General features: G+C 62.6%; 1 protein-coding gene across 1 annotated transcript in view; it reads right to left on the bottom strand.

Annotated features, from left to right (window-relative positions):
- The window catches only part of LOC128897194 (ankyrin repeat and fibronectin type-III domain-containing protein 1-like), a 130,074-nt gene that overhangs the window by 44,536 nt on the left and 66,667 nt on the right, over positions 1 to 18,871 (bottom strand). Inside the window, exons 14-20 of the mRNA XM_054161264.1 lie at positions 17,284 to 17,450; positions 15,810 to 15,960; positions 14,963 to 15,131; positions 14,569 to 14,735; positions 13,017 to 13,227; positions 10,318 to 10,994; positions 7,556 to 7,837 (exon numbers count right to left, since the gene is read on the bottom strand). Of these exons, the coding sequence (XP_054017239.1) occupies positions 7,556 to 7,837; positions 10,318 to 10,994; positions 13,017 to 13,227; positions 14,569 to 14,735; positions 14,963 to 15,131; positions 15,810 to 15,960; positions 17,284 to 17,450 (1,824 nt within the window). The remainder of the gene's footprint in view (positions 1 to 7,555; positions 7,838 to 10,317; positions 10,995 to 13,016; positions 13,228 to 14,568; positions 14,736 to 14,962; positions 15,132 to 15,809; positions 15,961 to 17,283; positions 17,451 to 18,871) is intronic.

The following is an 18,871-nucleotide window of genomic DNA, read 5'->3' as shown; positions in this document are numbered from 1 at the left end:
GCCTTGGGGGTGCTGGGGGAGGAGAAGCTCAGCAGGAGCCAGCAGGGAGACCTTGCAGCCCAGAGAGCCAAGCAGAGCCTGGGCTGCAGCAAGAGAAGTGTGGCCAGCAGGGCAGGGAGGGGATTCTGCCCCTCTGCTCCACTCTGCTGAGCCCACAGCTGGAGCTCTGGGGCCAGTGCTGGAGCCTCTGTGCCAGGAAGGCTCTGGAGGGGCTGGAAGGTGTCCAGAGCAGGGCCAGGAGGAGGAGCAGAGGGCTGGAGCTGCTCTGCTGTGAGCACAGCCTGAGAGAGTTGGGGTTGTGCAGGCTGGAGAGGAGAAGGCTCCCAGGAGACCTCATTGTGGCCTTCCAGGATCTGCAGGGGGCTGCAAGGGTGTCAGGGAGGGATAGGGGTCTGGGACAGCTCTGAGGGGGTCAGGAATCAGGCCTGGGGCAGGGAGCCAGCAATGGGCACTGGCAGCCCAGAAGGCCAAGGGCAGCTGAGCTGAGCCTTCTGGGCTGCCAGTGCCCATTGCCAGAGGTGGAGGGAGAGGATCCTGCCCCTCTGCTCTGGGGTGTCAGGGAGGGATAGGACTGGGGGGGATGGAGCAGAACTAGAAGTGGGGAGCTGGAGATTGGCTGTGAGGAAGAAGTTGTTGCCCAGGAGGGTGGTGAGAGCCTGGCACAGGCTGCCCAGGGAGGTGGTGGCAGCCTCCTGCCTGGAGGTGTTTGCAGCCAGGCTGGAGGTGGCTGTGAGCAACCTGCTGCAGTGTGAGGTGTCCCTGGCCATGGCAGGGGGTTGGGGCTGGCTGAGCCTTGAGCTCCCTCCCAGCCCTGGCAGCTCTGTGACTCTGTGTGGGCAACCCCAGATGCCCACAAGGACAAACTCCATGGGGACCTCTCTCCAGTCATCAACCTGCTTCCCCCTGCACCTGGGAAAGAGGGAGAGGTTTTACCCTGCTGCAGCTGAGCAAAGGGGGCAGGAGATTGGGGAGGAGACTTTTTAAACCTTCCTTTGCCACTCATCTCTGGGTCCCATGCTGGGGTCACCACTGGTGTCAGCGTGGGGCTCTTGAGGCTGGGGCTTGGGCTCTCCAGGGATCACTGCTGGGCCCTGTGCTCTTTAACATCTTCTTTGATGATCTGGAGGAGGGCATTGAGTCCATCATCAGTAAATGTGCAGCTGACACCAAGCTGGGGGCAGGAGTTGATCTGCTGGAGGGTAGAGAGGCTCTGCAGAGGGACCTGGACAGGCTGGGCAGATGGGCAGAGGCCAAGGGCAGGAGATTGAACACATCCAAGTGCCAGGTTCTGCACATTGGCCACAGCAACCCCAGGCAGTGCTACAGGCTGGGGGCAGAGTAGCTGAGAGCAGCCAGGTAGAGAGGGACCTGGGGGTGCTGATTGACAGCTGGCTGAACAGGAGCCTGCAGTGTGCCCAGGGGGCCAGGAAGGCCAAGGGCATCCTGGCCTGCAGCAGGCAGTGTGGCCAGCAGGAGCAGGGAAGTCCTTGTGCCCTGTGCTCAGCACTGCTCAGGCCACACCTGGAGTCCTGTGTCCAGCTCTGGGCTCCTCAGCTCAAGAAGGACATTGAGAGACTTGAAGGTGTCCAGAGAAGGGCAACAAAGCTGAGGAGGGGTCTGGGGCACAGCCCTGGGAGGAGAGGCTGAGGGAGCTGGGGTTGCTTAGCCTGGAGAAGAGGAGGCTCAGGGGAGACCTTCTTGCTCTCTGCAGCTCCCTGCAGGGAGGTTGGAGCCAGGTGGGGGTTGGGCTCTGCTCCCAGGCAGCCAGCAGCAGAACAAGAGGACACAGTCTCAAGCTGTGCCAGGGGAGGTTTAGGCTGGAGGTGAGGAGGAAGTTCTATACAGAGAGAGATTGGCCACTGGGCTGTGCTGCCCAGGGAGGTGGTGGAGTCCCCATCCCTGGAGGTGTTCAGGAGGAGACTTGATGGGGTGCTTAGTGCCAGGGGTTAGTTAGGTGGTGTTGGATGATAGGTTGGACACAATGATCTTGGAGGCCTCTTCCAACCTGGTCTGGTCTATTCTATTCTATTCTATTCTATTCTATTCTATTCTATTCTATTCTATTCTATTCTATTCTATTCTATTCTCCCCAGGCTCAGGTGCTAGGAGAGGCAATGGCCTGAAACTGTGCCAGGGGAGGGTTAGGTTGGAGAGGAGGCAAAATGTCTTTGGTGCCAGAGTGGTCAGAGCCTGGCAGAGGCTGCCCAGGGAGGTGGTGGAGTCCCCATGCCTGGAGGGGTTGCAGAGCCCTGTGGCCATGGCAGCTGTGGCCCTGGCTTGGTGACCCTGCTGGGGTTGGTCAACAGTTGGTCTTGGTCTTGGAGGTCTTCTCCAGCCCAAGTGATTCAATGCTTCTGTGCTTCACTCACTTCACCTCCACCCCCAGCTGCTTCTGGCCACTTCTGCTGCCAGCCCAGCAGCCAGGCTTTGGCTTTGCTGCCCAGCCTGGCAACCTCTCTGTGCAGGGAGGAGTGAGGGAGCTCCTGCAGGGGCAGCAGTGACACCAGCCTCCCCCTGGACAGCACCTCCAGCCTGACCCAGGGCAGTACCTCCAGCCTCCCCTGGGCAGCACCTCCAGCCTCCCCTGGGCAGCACCTCCAGCCCACCCTGGGCAGCACCTCCAGCCCCCCCCTGAGCAGCACCTCCAGCCCCCCCTGGGCAGCACCTCCAGCCCCCCCCTGAGCAGCACCTCCAGCCCCCCCGGGCAGCACCTCCAGCCCCCCCTGGGCAGCACCTCCAGCCTCCCCCTGGGCAGCACCTCCAGCCTGACCCTGGGCAGCACCTCCAGCCTGACCCTGGGCAGCACCTCCAGCCCACCCTGGGCAGCACCTCCAGCCCCCACCTGGGCAGCACCTCCAGCCTGACCCTGGGCAGCACCTCCAGCCCACCCTGGGCAGCACCTCCAGCCCCACCCTGAGCAGCACCTCCAGCCCCCCCGGGCAGCACCTCCAGCCCCCCCTGGGCAGCACCTCAGGCCTCACAGCTTGCTTGTGGGGGACCTCCAGCCTCATAGCTTGATGCTGCAGCTTGCTTGGCTGTGGTGTGTGCCAGTGGCAGCACAGCTGTGAGCTCCTGCTGCCTTCCTGCCCTTCTCCTGGTGCTCCTCCTCGGTGGAGGCTGCAGGGCCAGCTTAAGGCATGGGGCCCAGGCCCTGCAACCCTCTGGCTGCCCACACCACGGGGCTGTGACCTCCTTCCCACGCTGATTTTACTGCCTGCCACAGCCAGGGAGCTAAGAGGAACCTTTTGGAACTGGCACTTTGGATCCATGGAACCAACCAACTGGAACCTTTGGATCTGTACGTTGGCACGAACCTCCAGCAGTGGGTGGGCAAACCTCTGCAGGGTGGGCAAGCCTTCAGTGGGGGGCAAACCTCTGCAGGGTGGGCAAACCTTCAGTGGGGGGCAAACCTCTGCAGGGTGGGCAAGCCTTCAGTGGGGGGCAAACCTCTGCAGGGTGGGCAAACCTTCAGTGGGGGGCAAACCTCTGCAGGGTGGGCAAACCTATTCTGGTGGGCAAACCTTCACTTGAGGGCAAACCTTTACTGGTGGGCAAACCTTTACTGGGTGGGCAAACCTTTACTGGTGGGCAAACCTTCACTGGAGGGCAAACCTTTACTAGTGGGCAAACCTTTACTGGTGAGCAAACCTTTACTGGGTGGGCAAACCTCTACTGGTGGGCAAACCTTCACTGGAGGGCAAACCTTCAGTGGTGGGCAAACCTTCACTGGAGGGCAAACCATTACTGGAGGGCAAACCTTTACTGGAGGGCAAACCTTCACTGGAGGGCAAACCATTACTGGTGGGCAAACCTTTACTGGAGGGCAAACCTTCAGTGGTGGGCAAACCATTACTGGTGGGCAAACCTTCACTGGAGGGCAAACCTTCAGTGGTGGGCAAACCTTCACTGGAGGGCAAACCTTCACTGGAGGGCAAACCTTTACTGGTGAGCAAACCTTCACTGGAGGGCAAACCTCTACTGGGTGGGCAAACCTTCACTGGAGGGCAAACCTCTACTGGGTGGGCAAACCTTCACTGGAGGGCAAACCTTCACTGGGTGGGCAAACCTTCACTGGAGGGCAAACCTTTACTGGGTGGGCAAACCTTCACTGGAGGGCAAACCTTTACTGGTGAGCAAACCTTCACTGGAGGGCAAACCTTCAGTGGTGGGCAAACCTTCACTGGTGGGCAAACCTTCAGTGCTGGGCAAACCTTCACTGGAGGGCAAACCATTACTGGAGGGCAAACCTTCACTGGAGGGCAAACCTTTACTAGTGGGAAACCTTTGCTGGTGAGCAAACCTTCACTGGAGGGCAAACCTTTACTGGTGAGCAAACCTTCACTGGAGGGCAAACCTTTACTAGTGGGAAACCTTTACTGGTGAGCAAACCTTCACTGGAGGGCAAACCTTTACTGGGTGGGCAAACCTTCACTGGAGGGCAAACCTTTGCTGGTGAGCAAACCTTCACTGGAGGGCAAACCTTTACTGGTGAGCAAACCTTCACTGGAGGGCAAACCTTTACTGGTGAGCAAACCTTCACTGGAGGGCAAACCTTTACTAGTGGGCAAACCTTTACTGGTGAGCAAACCTTCACTGGAGGGCAAACCTTTACTGGGTGGGCAAACCTTTATTGGTGGGCAAACCTTCAGTGGGTGGGTAAACCTCTAGTGGTGGGGCAACCTTTACTGAGTGGGCAACCTTCTGTGGGTGGAAAGCATCCCATTAACATGAGGCCTTGAAAATGGGGGTGGTCTGGGGAGGGGTGATCTGGGGAGGGGTGATCTGGGGAGGGGTGATCTGGGGGAGGGGTGATAAGGGGAGGGGTGATCTGGGGGAGGGGTGATTTGGGGGAGGGGGTGATCTGGGGAGGGGTGATCTGGGGGAGGGGTGCTGGCCACCCCACCTCCTCCAGGCCCAAGAAGCAGCAGAGCCCTGCAGTGTGAGCAGCAGTCATCTTTACTATGGAGCACAGGAGGGGAGGGAAGGAACCTTGTCCACAAGAGCCCTAGTGGCCGACGGGACATCATGCTGCAGGACGGACAAGAGAGGCCAAGCACAAGCACCAGAACAAAACAGCAACCCAGGAGGAAAGGAGACCCCAGGGGGATGGGGGGTGGGGGGGTGCAGTGGCTGCCCTCCTAGCCAGGCTCCAGTGGTGGCACCAGCCCAGCTGGCTGTGCCATTGCCTTGGCCTCTGAAACAAGTCAGAGCAGCTTCACCTCCTAACCCAGCTCTGGTGTCTCCAGTCCACCCACGAGGGAGCCTGGGGTGGGGGAAACAGAAATCATCACATCAGAGTGTGCCAAGGCTTGGAAGAACAGTTGTTCCAAGGGTAGCAGTTCACCCAGGGAGGTTGTGGAGTCTCCTCCTCTGGAGCCAGTCAAGCCCCACCTGGATGAGTTCCTGGATCACAGAATCACCAAGGTTGGAAGACACCTCAAAGATCATCAAGTCCAAGCTGTCACCACAGACCTCCTGACTAACCCATGGCACCAAGTGCCACATCCAGTCCCCTCTTGAGCACCTCCAGGGATGGGGACTCCACCACCTCCCTGGGCAGCACAGCCCAAGGGCCAATTACGTTTTCTATGGAGAACTTTCTCCTCACCTCCAGCCTAAACTTCCCCTGGCACAGCTTGAGACTGTGTCCTCTTGTTCTGCTGCTGGCTGCCTGGGAGCAGAGCCCAACCCCCACCTGGCTCCAACCTCCCTGCAGGGAGTTGGAGAGAGCAAGAAGGTCTCCCCTGAGCCTCCTCTTCTGCAGGCTAAGCAACCCCAGCTCCCTCAGCCTCTCCTCCCAGGGCTGTGCCCCAGACCCCTCCCCAGCTTTGTTGCCCTTCTCTGGACACCTTCCAGCAGCTCAACCTCTTTCCTAACCTGAAGAGCCCAAAACTGGACACAGGGCTCAAGGTGTGGCCTGAGCAGTGCTGAGCACAGGGCACAATGACCTCCCTGCTCCTGCTGGCCACACTCTTCCTGCTGCAGGCCAGGATGCCCTTGGCCTTCTTGGCCCCCTGGGCACACTGCTGGCTCCTGTTCAGCTGTGTCAATCAGCACCCCCAGCTGCCTTTCTGTTTGGCAGCTCTCCATGAGGACCTGCCCTGGGTGCCCCTGCTCTGGCAGGGGGTTGGACTTGAGGATGTCCAGAGGTCCCTTCCACCCCAACCCATTCTGTCATTCCATGACCTTGGGCAAGCTGCTGGGGGAGCCCTGCTGGAGCAGGGGGCTGGAGTGGATGACCCCCAGAGGTCCCTGGCAGCCCTCCCCACGCTGGGCTTCCTCTGCTTGCCATGCCACTGCTGGACAGGGGTTGCTGGGCAGGACCAAAAGCTGCTGGCTCAGAGCAGCAGAGAGCTGTGCAGTTTGCAGCTCCTTGCTGGGCAGCAGCTGCCTGGGAACCTCTTTTCACCTGACTCAGCCCCTGGGAAGCCCCAGGCTGGAGCTGGCTGCCCAAAGGATCACAGCAGCTCTGCCTTGGGCAGGCTGTGCTGGTGGGAGGTGTCCCTGCCCATGGCAGGGGGCTGGAGCTGGATGATCTTTCAGGTCCCTTCCAACCCAGCCCATTCTGGTGTTCTATGACCCTGGGCAAGCTGCTGTGGGAGCCCTGCTGGAGCAGGAGGTTGGAGCTGGATGATCTTTCAGGTCCCTTCCAACCCAACCCATTCTGGTGTTCTATGACCCTGGGCAAGCTGCTGTGGGAGCCCTGCTGGAGCAGGGGGCTGCAGTGGATGATCCCCAGAGGTCCCTCCCACCCCTCACCATGCTGGGCTGTGGGAGCCCTGCTGGAGCAGGGGGCTGGAGCTGGATGATCTTTAAGGTCCCTTCCAACCCAACCCAACCCATTCTAGGGTTCTAGAGGCTCTAGGTGCAAGGATTGCTTCTCCAGGCACAGTGCAAGGAGGGCAGGGTGGCAAACACCCTTCTCAGTGCTGCCCCTGTGACTCAGGGCCCCTCCTGGTGACCACCACAGCCCAGCCCAGCACTCCTCTGTGGCTTTGCCTTCAGTGACTCCCAAACAAGGCTTTTGGGGGGGTGGAATAACAAGAAAAAAAGGAAGGGAAAGAAAACTGGAAGTATTGCTGCTGCTGCTGCTGCTTCCTCTTCTAATATTTTTCTTCTCTCTCTCTCCCCCCACCCCAAGACTTCCCCTTTAAAAATGTTTGCTTTCCAACATTCCATTCCCGCAGCGATTCCTCCCCAAACTCTTGAGGTCCCTGCACTCCACCCTCCCTTCCTCCTCCTCTGCAGGCAGACAAACTGAGCCTCGGTGTCTCTTTGGTTAAAGAAAAACAAGAAAAAGGGGGGGGGGGGGGGGGGGAGGGGGGGAGGGAAGAGAGAGAGAGAAGAACACAAACAAATAACACACAGCCCAGTATGAGCCCATCCCACCCCGCGGACGCCTGATGAGAGGGTGTCTGTGGAAGAAGGAAGCATCAGAGACGAGCTGTCTGCTCTCTGGAAGCCGAGGTCCCCGCGCCGCACCGCCCCGCCGGGTCTCCTCCTTCTCCTCCTCCTCCTCTTCCTCCTCCTCCTCCTCCTCCTCCTCCTCTCATACGGTGGTCGCTGGCCCGTACTGCAGCACCAGGGGGGACGTCTCCTTGAGCCGGACGTAGAACCGCCCCTCGGGCTGGCTGCTTTGGAGGGGCAGAGGCAGGCAGTCGTCGGGGAGCCACCGCTCGCCCTGCTCGGAGGCGAACACCAGTCCGAAGTGCTGCAGCTGGTCGTGGCCGTAGCGGAAGGCGGCCGAGGCGCCCAGCACGCCGCGGGAGAGGTCGTTCATCTCCAGCACCACCAGCTTCACCACCTCCCCGGCGGACGTCTGGCTGGTGATGTGCAGCTGGGGAAGAGAAAGGTGGGAGAGAGGGCCGGTGAGGGGCAGGAAGGAGGAGGAGGGAGCAGGCGGGGGCGGGAAGGCAGCGCACGGCGTGCCCTACAGCGGCGAAGGAGCACTGGGGCGGAGGAGGAGTCACCCCCCGAGGTGGCAGCGGCCTGGCACGGGGCCGTGGGCGCAGGGTGCCCAGAGGCAGCTGCAGTGCTGGGACCCCAACTCCTGCACCGCTGAGGCCTTCCTTCAGGGCTCAGCTCTCACGGGCATCACCCAGGGCTCCCCAGCTGCAGGCAGGCTGCCACACCACCCCAGCACCTGCAGCCAGAGAGCAACGGTGCCAGCCCTGCCCCTGGCACCACGGAGAGATCTGCAGCAAGTCCCCCTCACCAGCAGGATCCAGACCATCAGACCAGCTGAACCACAACAGCCCTGCCAGGCTGGTGCTGAGCAGGAGGCTCTTTGGGCAGTGGCACTGAATTTCATCCCCTTCCCGAGCTCAGGGTTCTTCCAGCCCTTGCTGTCCCTCTGTGCTGCCTTGGGGACTGCCCCCTGAATCCCTAAGCTGGCCAAGAAAACAAACTCCTCTGGGCTCTGCCTGCTAATGACCACTGGGAGCCTGCTACTTGACTTCAAAGGCCCTGGAGCGGGACAGCCCTCCCCCCCGGGCACGGCGACAGTTTCCTTTGGCACCTCCAGCAGGGCTCACGGAGCACCACAAGCAGTGCCCTGGCAGGGTGGTCTGAGCCCTGGGCCCACATGAACCCTGCCAGCTGCCCTGGCAGGGCTCAGCTGATTCACACCCTGGAACTCAGGCTCCTTGGAGAAGGACCTGGTGCAAGGCCTGTGAGCAGGCATGGCCAAAGCTCTGGGACTTCAAAAGCCTCATGGGCGACCTGCCAGCACCCCCAGGGCTGCCTGCAGCCACACAGAGCCCTGTGATCTGTGCTCAGATGGAAAATAAAGCCTGCAAGGCAGACTCCCCTCTGCTCCCAGTCTCCTTCCTGGGCATGGAGAACCTGGCTGTTGAAGCTCCCCAGCAGCTCCTTCCTGCCCCTGCCACAGCCAGGCTGCTCTTGGGCTGCTCCACCAGCTTCTGCTCTGGGCACTGGGAGTGTTGGAAGGGAAATTTCAGTGGGGGAAGGAACTTGGTTCCCCCCCTCCAAGAAGGACATTGAGGAGCTGGGGCAGGGCCAGAGAAGGGAAAGAGAGCTGGGGAAGGGTCTGGAGAAGAGGGCTGGGGAGGAGCAGCTGAGGGAGCTGGAGGGGTTGAGCCTGGAGAAGAGGAGGCTGAGGGAGACCTCCTTGCTCTCTGCAGCTCCCTGAGAGGAGGCTGCAGCCAGCTGGGGCTTGGGCTCTGCTCCCTAGGCTCAGGGGACAGAAGGAGAGGCAATGGCCTGAAACTGTGCCAGGGGAGGGTTAGGTTGGAGAGGAGGCAAAATGTCTTTGGTGCCAGAGTGGTCAGGGCCTGGCAGAGGCTGCCCAGGGAGGTGGTGGAGTCCCCATGCCTGGAGGGGTTGCAGAACCCTGTGGCTATGGCACTTGGGACCAGGGTTTGGTGGCCATGGTGGGGTTGGGCTGATGGTTGATCACCCTGGAGGTCTTTTCCATCCCAAACAATTCTATGAGTCTAGGATTCATGGATGTGAGCAGAGGAGGTGGCAGAGCCAAAGGGGGACCTGCCTGAGCTGTGTTCCCTATGGGACCTCCTCCATGGGAGATGCCACCCAGAGCAGATGATGATGACCAGGGCTGGGGTGAGGCCTAATGGAGCAGAACCAGGTGGCAGAGCTGCTCTGATGGACCTCAGTGCTTGCAGTGGAGAGCAGCTTTGCCTGGTCCCCTTCATGGGCTGGACACAAGCAGCTCCTGGCCTCCCAGGGCTGGAGTGGGGAGCACAGCCCCCAGGTTGAGGAGGCTGTGGGAGCACTGGGGCAGGGCAGGGAGGTGACAGCTGGGTTTTGGCCTGGGAGATGATTTGTCTGAACAGCAGGGTGGGTGAGGGAAACCCTTCAAAGGCACCTTTCACAGAATCACAGAATGGGAGGGGTTGGAAGGGGTCTCTGAGGATCATCGAGTCCAAGCCCTCCCTGCCAGACCAGGACCACCTCGGGCAGCTCACACAGGCACACTTCCAGCCTCTGGAGGAGACTCTCTGCTCACTGCCTGCCCACACTGGGGGTCAATGACCCACTGTCAGCTGCTGAACCACAGCTCCACTGCCTCGTCTCCCCCAGAACACCCTGCCCGTGGCCCCGGCCCGGCCCCCCTGCAGGGGTGGCTCTCTCTCCCGCAGATCCAGGTGCCCCGTCCCGTGCTGCTGCAGCCTTGGTACTCCTGCAGGGCCAAAGGGCTGCAGGGCAGGAGTGCCGCGGCAGGGGGAAGGAGAGGGCAGCGCTAGGGGAGGGACAGGCCCGCATCCCCCCATCCTGCCGGCCCTTTCCGTCGGGGCGCGGCGGAGCCGCTCCGCTGCCGGGCGCAGGCTGCGGTACCTTGACGCTGGTGTCTTTGGAGAGTCCAGTTTCGTACTGAGGACAGACCCGCAGGGTGACAGAGCCCGGCTTCTTCCCTCGGTCGCCCAAGCACCCCGCGGGCCGCTCCGGCTCCTCCTGCAAGCTGTGAGTCCACTCGGCCGAGCGCGTCCGGAAGACAGGCTCCGAGCCCTGCCCGCCCCGGCCGCGCTCGGGGCTGGCCGTCGGGCCAGTCCCCAGCCTGAGCTGCCCGCAGTGGCGGCCCGCGGTCCTGCCCTCCGTCGGGGAGCTGTCGACCGAGCCGGGGCAGGACTTCCTGGCGGCCGGGCAGTGGGGCTTGGGGAAGTCCAGGCTGCTGGTGCGCACGCAGTACGCCTGCCGCTTCTCCGTGATGCGCAGCAGCTCGATCTGCCGGCTGGGCAGCACGAAGTCGCTGTCGTACAGCTCGCCGGGGGGCTGCGGCTCCTCTGGAGGAGGTGGTGGTGCTGGCGGCGGCGTCTTCAGGTCGTGGGACTGCAGGACGTCCGGGGCGCTGTCCCGCAGGCTGCGGGCGGCTCTCCTGCTGCAGCACTCCGGCCCCGAGGAGGAGTAGAGCAGGTCCAGCTCCTTCGGGCTCTGTGCCCTGCTGGAGTCGTAGTCGCTGTCGGTGGCCAGGAAGACCTCCGAGGAGCCCTCCTCATCTGACAGCCCGTGGGAGTCTGAGGGGGTAAGGAGAAAAGAGTGGCTCAGCCTTCTGCCAGCAGCCCTGGAGAAGGAGTTGTTGTGGAATCAAAGAATAATTGGGGTTGGAAGAGACCTTCCAAGCTCACCCAGTCCAAGCCCTGCAGCCAGCAGGGACATCCTGCTCCCAGCCCCAACCAACCTGCCCTGCACTGCTGCCAGCCATGGGGCAGCTCCCAGCTCTCTGGGCAGCCTGGCACAGGCTCTCCCCACCCTCAGCACCAAACCTTTCTCCCTTCTCTCCACTCTCAGTCTCCCTCTTGCAGCTCAAACCATCCTCCCTTGGCCTGGCCCAACAGGTCCTGCTCAAAGGTCTGTTCCCAGCTTAGGTCTCCCTGGAGCCTTCTCTTCTCCAAGCTGAACCACCCCAGCAGAGAGCTTCCACCCTGTCAGCGCTGCTGTGGCCTCCTCTGGCCCTGCTCCAGCAGCTCCCTGGCTGTGCTGAGGGCTCCAGAGCTGCCCCAGCACTGCAGGGGAGGTCTCAGCAGGCACAGCAGAGGGGCAGAATCCCCTCCCTGCCCCTGCTGCCCACACTGCTGGGGCTGAGCCCAGGACAGGCTGGGGCTGGCTGGCAGTGCTCGGTGCTGGCCAGCTCTGCACCCTCAGCATCCCCAAGGCCTTCTCCACAGGGCTGCTCTCCAGCCTGGGTGGATACCAGGAGTTGCCCTGCCTCAGCTGCAGGACCTTGCAGTTGGCCTTGCTGCACCTCAGGAGGTTCCCCTGTGCCCCACTCCTCCAGCTTGTTTGCACCAGAGGGACTCCAACGAAGCTGCTGAGCATTTCCCTCCTTATCCTCCACCTGCCAAGGCAGAGGCAGAGCAGCTCCTGCCCCAGCCAAGACCACGCTCCCAGTGCTGGCAGTGCAACCAGAGGGGGAAGGGGCTGAAACCAGTCCCCCCAGAGAGGAGTCTGGGGTTGGTAAGCTGGGGTGAAACCAGCACCCAGCTGAAGTGCAGGGACACTAATGCACACAGCATGGGTAACAGACAAGAGGAGCTGGAAGCCTTGGTACAGCAGGAGAGCTAGGATGCAGCTGCCATCACAGAAACGTGGTGGGGTGACTGTAATTGATGGCTGCAGGCTCTTCAGGAGACACAGGCCAGGGAGAAGGGGGGCAGGGGAGGCCCTGGACATCAGGGTGGCTCTAGGTGCTGGGGAGGGGTCTGGAGCACAGCCCTGGGAGGAGAGGCTGAGGGAGCTGGGGTTGCTTAGCCTGCAGAAGAGGAGGCTCAGGGGAGACCTTCTTGCTCTCTGCAACTCCCTGCAGGGAGGTTGGAGCCAGCTGGGGGTTGGGCTCTGCTCCCAGGCAGCCAGCAGCAGAACAAGAGGCCACAGTCTCAAGCTGTGCCAGGGGAGGTTTAGGCTGGAGGGGAGGAGAAAGTTCTTCCCAGCAAGAGAGATTGGCCACTGGGCTGTGCTGCCCAGGGAGGTGGTGGAGTCCCCATCCCTGGAGGGGTTTAGGAAGAGCCTGGCTGAGGCCCTTGGTGCCATGGTTGAGTTGCTCAGATGGTGCTGGGGGAGAGGTTGGACTTGGTGATCTCTGAGGTCTCTTCCAGCCTGGTTAATTCAATTCAATTCAATTCAATTCAATTCAATTCAATTCAATTCAATTCAATCCGATCCAATCAGATTCTATTCTATTCTATTCTATTCTATTCTATTCTATTCTATTCTATTCTATTCTATTCTATTCTATTCCATTCCATTCCACTCCACTCCACTCCACTCCATTCCATGCCATTCCACTCTAATCTACTCCATTCTACTCTACTCTACTCTACTCCACTCCATTCTACTCTACTCTACTGTACTCTCCACTCCACTCCACTCCACTCCACTCCACTCCACTCCACTCCACTCCACTCCACTCCACTCCACTCCACTCTATTCTATGCCATGCCATGCCATGCCATGCCATGCCATGCCATGCCATGCCATGCCATGCCATTCCCTTCCCCTGGGAGCCCAAGGGCAGGAGCTTTGCCACGCTGGGGCCTTACCAGAGTTGAGCTTCCTGCTGCTCTCGGGGGAGGGTGCTGGGGAGGGCAGGTAGTCAAGGTGGGAGGAGCTGGATTGGGTTTTCTCCTTCCCTGCACCCCCAGGCTCGCCGAGGAAGCCGCCGAGGGACACCCCCCCCGAGGGCTGCTTGTAGCGGGCGTGCTGCAGGGCGTCCATGATCCAGCGCATCTCACGCCAGATCTCCTCCATTTGCTGCCAAAGGAACCCAGCAGACCTCTCAGGGAGCAGCCACCAGCACCCAGGGAGGCCCACAGCACAGCACAGGCTCTGCCCACACACCCTGCCCAGGAGGAGAAAGCTCTGGGCAGTCCCTGAGTCAGGACACGGCTCTGGAGCCTCTGTGCCAGGAAGGCTCTGGAGGGGCTGGAAGGTGTCCAGAGCAGGGCCAGGAGGAGGAGCAGAGGGCTGGAGCTGCTCTGCTCTGAGCACAGCCTGAGAGAGTTGGGGTTGTGCAGGCTGGAGAGGAGAAGGCTCCCAGGAGACCTCATTGTGGCCTTCCAGGAGCTGCAGAGGGCTGCAAGGGTGTCAGGGAGGGATAGGGGTCTGGGACACCTCTGAGGGGGGGCAGGAATCAGGCCTGGCACAGGGAGCCAGCAATGGGCACTGGCAGCCCAGAAGGCCAAGGGCAGCTGAGCTGAGCCTTCTGGGCTGCCAGTGCCCATTGCCAGAGGTGGAGGGAGAGGATCCTGCCCCTCTGCTCTGGGGTGTCAGGGAGGGATAGGACTGGGGGGGATGGAGCAGAACTAGAAGTGGGGAGCTGGAGATTGGCTGTGAGGAAGAAGTTGTTGCCCAGGAGGGTGGTGAGAGCCTGGCACAGGCTGCCCAGGGAGGTGGTGGAAGCCTCCTGCCTGGAGGTGTTTGCAGCCAGGCTGGAGGTGGCTGTGAGCAACCTGCTGCAGTGTGAGGTGTCCCTGGCCATGGCAGGGGCTTGGGGCTGGCTGAGCCTTGAGCTCCCTCCCAGCCCTGGCAGCTCTGTGACTGTGTCAGCAGGGACAGGCTGCCCAGAGGTGAGGGTGAGCCCCCATCCCTGCAGACATTCAAAGTCAGCCTTAGGCAGCCTGATCTAGTTGGAGGTGTCCCTGCTGAGTGCAAGGGGGGTGGACATATGACCTCTGAGGGTCTCTTCCAACCCAAGGCAGTCTGTGACTGTGAAGGCAGTGCTCTCAGGTGGGAAGATGCTGCTCCAGCCCCCAGCAGCTGCTGGTTCACAGCAGGACCTGCCTGCTGCAGGCAGGGGTGCTGGGAGAAGGTAGCATGGGGTGCTCTTGGGCATGTCCATCCCATAATGCCCTTCCAGGTGCTTTGCCAGCACGGTGGGGACCTTCCCATGTGATCAGTGCAGTAAGAAGTTGCTAGGTAAAGCCCTGCCTGCTGCTGCTGCCTGTCTGCCACCGCAGAGAGGCTCCGCGGGGTCACGGCCACCGGGACCAGGGAGCAGCCCCAGGGCAGATGCTCCTGGGTCTCACAGCTCCTGCTCAGGTCCAGTGGCCCCCCTCAGGCCTGCCTCACTCCCTGGGCACTGCTGCTCCATACCTGCATGTAGTCCTGGACCTGCTGGTGCCTCTGCTTGGCGGTGGAGAGCTCAGCGTCAGAGAAGGCCTCCCTGAGGCTCTGCTGGGAGAGCAGCGACTCCAGCTCCAGGAGGGCTGACACCTGGCAGTACTGGGTGATGAACTCCCGGTCATAGGTGAAGAAGTGGACTGGGGAGAGGGGAAAAAGGGATGGGGGCAACGGAAAAAGATCAGCCCCTCCGGCGTGGGTGTCCCGCAGGCTCCTGCCCCTAGCCCACCCTAACAGCATCCCCCTGCCTCCCTCTTCTCCCTGGGGGAGGAAGGTAGGGGAGCTCCAACCCACTGCCCTGCCTGTGCCATGGCTGTGGGGGCCTCAGAGGACAGGCAGAGCGTGGGGGCTGGGTTTCAGCCCTCACCTAGCTCGAAGATCTGCAGGGGCAGCGTGAGGAAGCCGGAGCGAGGGGTGTAGGGATTGTTCTGGCCCGGGGCGGTGCAGACATCATCCGATGGAGGCAGCAGCAGCAGGAAGGAGACCTGGTCCCCAAAGTCCAGCACCTCCTGGCTGTACAGACGGAAATCTTTGGCCTGCAAGGAGACACTGCAGGTAACAGCTCCACAGGGGCCCCTGCCAGGGCCCCTGCCAGCCACAGGGCAGCCCTCGGGGGCCACCTGCAGCCAGGGCTCGCTCCTGCTTCAGCACACAGCCTGCTGTGTCCTGCTGCTGCAATGACCTGCAACCCCCACCCCCATTTCCCCTGAAAGTCTCCCAAGTGCTGGTCCAAGCCACTGCAGCAGGGCCCCAGAGCAGAAGTGCCACCAGCTCAGAGCCCTGCTCACAGAGGTGCCCCCACGGGGGCTTGCCCAGCCTGGCAGCTGGGCTGCTGGGCACCTCCCCAGTGAACCCTCAGCACGGTGGAGGAGAGCTTGCCCACCATGCAGCCTGGCCCAGGGGGCTGCAGCTCCACCCCACCCCTGGGCAGGGAGCATCCTGCTTTGGAAGGGCAGAGCTGGGCTGGTGCTGTGCTGCAGGAGCCGAGCCCAGGAGCAGGACCTGCAGCAGGCAGCACTGCAGACCCAGAGGTGCCATTCAGAGCTGCAGCTCCTCTGGACACTCTCCCTGGGCAGGCAGATGGATGTTGGCTGCCCACCCCTTCTGCTTGCACAGGATGCCAGGGATGAAGAGGGACCAGGGTCTGGTGGTGACCACGGGGACCGGCATGGTGTTGCACAGCCCCTTCCCCAGCCCCCTGCACCTGCCTGTACCTCTTGCAGGGGGATGTTGACCAAGGTCATCAGCTCCTTGATGGCCACTTGGAGCTCCTGAAAGAGGTGGCTCTGGGAGGTCTCAGCCTCTGGCTCTGCAGGAAGAGGCTCATCCATGCTGGCCATCTTCTGCAGCCATTCCCACTCCTCCCTGGAGAGGGACAGACAGACACAGGAGGGAAGGAGAAGCTCAGGGTGGACCTGAAGGGGCAGCTGCTAGCAGAGCAGTTTGCTTGGCTGCTCCTCTCTCAGCTGGGGCAGCACCACAAGGGGTGCAGGAGCTGTGGAGGTAAGGGAGGACCTTGGTTCACCCCAGCTCCAGGCTGACCTTCATGGCAGGCAGCAGGACTGGGAGGGAACATTCTGCTGCTGCCAGGAGGCCAAAAGCAGAGGCAGGAGGTCAGCTGGGATGGGATTTTGAGCAACCTGCTGCAGCTGAAGGTGTCCCTGGGCACTGCTAGGGGCTTGGACCTTTAAAGGTCCTTTCCAACCTCAGCCTCATGAGGTTCAACAAGGCCAAGGGCAAGGTCCTGCAGCTGGGGCAGGGCAATCCCAGGCACTGCTAGAGGCTGGGCAGGGACTGGCTGGAGAGCAGCCCTGAAGGAAGGGACTTGGGGGTGCTGGGGGAGGAGAGGCTCAGCAGGAGCCAGCAGGGAGACCTTGCAGCCCAGAGAGCCAAGCAGAGCCTGGGCTGCAGCAAGAGAAGTGTGGCCAGCAGGGCAGGGAGGGGATTCTGCCCCTCTGCTCCATTCTGCTGAGCCCACAGCTGGAGCTCTGGGGCCAGTGCTGGAGCCTCTGTGCCAGGAAGGATCTGGAGGGGCTGGAAGGTGTCCAGAGCAGGGCCAGGAGGAGGAGCAGAGGGCTGGAGCTGCTGTGAGCACAGCCTGAGAGAGTTGGGGTTGTGCAGGCTGGAGAGGAGAAGGCTCCCAGGAGACCTCATTGTGGCCTTCCAGGAGCTGCAGGGGGCTGCAAGGGTGTCAGGGAGGGATAGGGGTCTGGGACACCTCTGAGGGGGGCAGGAATCAGGCCTGGCACAGGGAGCCAGCAATGGGCACTGGCAGCCCAGAAGGCCAAGGGCAGCTGAGCTGAGCCTTCTGGGCTGCCAGTGCCCATTGCCAGAGGTGGAGGGAGAGGATCCTGCCCCTCTGCTCTGGGGTGTCAGGGAGGGATAGGACTGGGGGGGATGGAGCAGAACCAGAAGTGGGGAGCTGGAGATTGGCTGTGAGGAAGAAGTTGTTGCCCAGGAGGGTGGTGAGAGCCTGGCACAGGCTGCCCAGGGAGGTGGTGGAAGCCTCCTGCCTGGAGGTGTTTGCAGCCAGGCTGGAGGTGGCTGTGAGCAACCTGCTGCAGTGTGAGGTGTCCCTGGCCATGGCAGGGGGTTGGGGCTGGCTGAGCCTTGAGCTCCCTCCCAGCCCTGCCAGCTCTGTGGCTGGGGGTGGGCTGCTGGGTGAGGGGAGCCTGGCCGCAGCCGCACCTGGAGACGTTGTGGTTGTGGCGGACGCGGACGTGGCACAGGACGTTGGGCAGCTGCTCGGGCACCAGCACCCGGATCTGGTCCACGGCGCTGCACAGCTTCAGGTAGCCCAGGTAGAGGCCCGGGCAGAGGGCATGGCTGCTGCGCTGGTGGTATGCCAGCTTGTCCTGGGGGAGACAGGGGCTGCCCTCAGCGAGCCCTGCCGGCGGGCGCCGCCGCCCGCCTCTGCCCGCCGGCGCAGCCAGCGGCGGCACAGGGCAGGGCAGGCACGGCCCAGTGCTGCGGGGACGAAGCCAGTGCCAGCCTGGCACCCCCTGAGCAACCCAGCGCCAGCCTGGCACCCCCTGAGCAACCCAGCGCCAGCCTGGCACCCCCCTGCCCACCCCAGCGCCAGCCTGGCACCCCCCTGCCCACCCCAGTGCCAGCCTGGCACCCCCTGAGCAACCCAGTGCCAGCCTGGCACCCCCCTGCCCACCCCAGTGCCAGCCTGGCACCCCCTGAGCAACCCAGCGCCAGCCTGGCACCCCCCTGCCCACCCCAGTGCCAGCCTGGCACCCCCTGAGCAACCCAGCGCCAGCCTGGCATCCCCCTGCCCACCCCAGCGCCAGCCTGGCACCCCCCTGCCCACCCCAGTGCCAGCCTGGCAACCCCTGAGCAACCCAGTGCCAGCCTGGCACCCCCTTAGCAACCCAGCACCACCCTGCTGCCTCCCTGCCCACCCCAGCACCACCCTGCTGCCTCCCTACCCACACCAGCACCATCCTGCTGCCTCCCTGCCCAACCCAGCACCACCCTGCTGCCTCCCTGCCCACCTCAGCACCATCCTGCTGCCTCCCTGCCCAACCCAGCACCATCCTGCTGCCTCCCTGCCCAACCCAGCACCATCCTGCTGCCTCCCTGCCCACCCCAGCACCATCCTGCTGCCTCCCTGCCCACCTCAGCACCATCCTGCTGCCTCCCTACCCACCCCAGCACCATCCTGCTGCCTCCCTGCCCAACCCAGCACCATCCTGCTGCCTCCCTACCCACCCCAGCACCATCCTGCTGCCTCCCTGCCCAACCCAGCACCATCCTGCTGCCTCCCTGCCCACCCCAGCACCACCCTGCTGCCTCCCTGCCCACCCCAGCACCATCCTGCTGCCTCCCTGCCCACACCAGCACCATCCTGCTGCCTCCCTACCCAATCCAGCACCACCCTGCTGCCTCCCTACTCACCCCAGCACCACCCTGCTGCCTCCCTACCCACCCCAGCACCATCCTGCTGCCTCCCTGCCCACCCCAGCACCATCCTGCTGCCTCCCTACCCACCCCAGCACCACCCTGCTGCCTCCCTGCCCACCCCAGCACCATCCTGCTGCCTCCCTGCCCACCCCAGCACCACCCTGCTGCCTCCCTGCCCACCCCAGCACCACCCTGCTGCCACCCTACCCACCTCAGCACCACCCTGCTGCCACCCTACCCACCTCAGCACCACCCTGCTGCCTCCCTGCCCAATCCAGCACCACCCTGCTGCCTCCCTACCCAATCCAGCACCATCCTGCTGCCTCCCTGCCCACCCCAGCACCACCCTGCTGCCTCCCTACCCACC

This window comes from Dryobates pubescens, chromosome 4, assembly GCF_014839835.1.
Source record: "Dryobates pubescens isolate bDryPub1 chromosome 4, bDryPub1.pri, whole genome shotgun sequence".
NCBI classification, from domain to species: domain Eukaryota; kingdom Metazoa; phylum Chordata; class Aves; order Piciformes; family Picidae; genus Dryobates; species Dryobates pubescens.
This window is presented reverse-complemented; position numbering and strand designations above follow the sequence as displayed.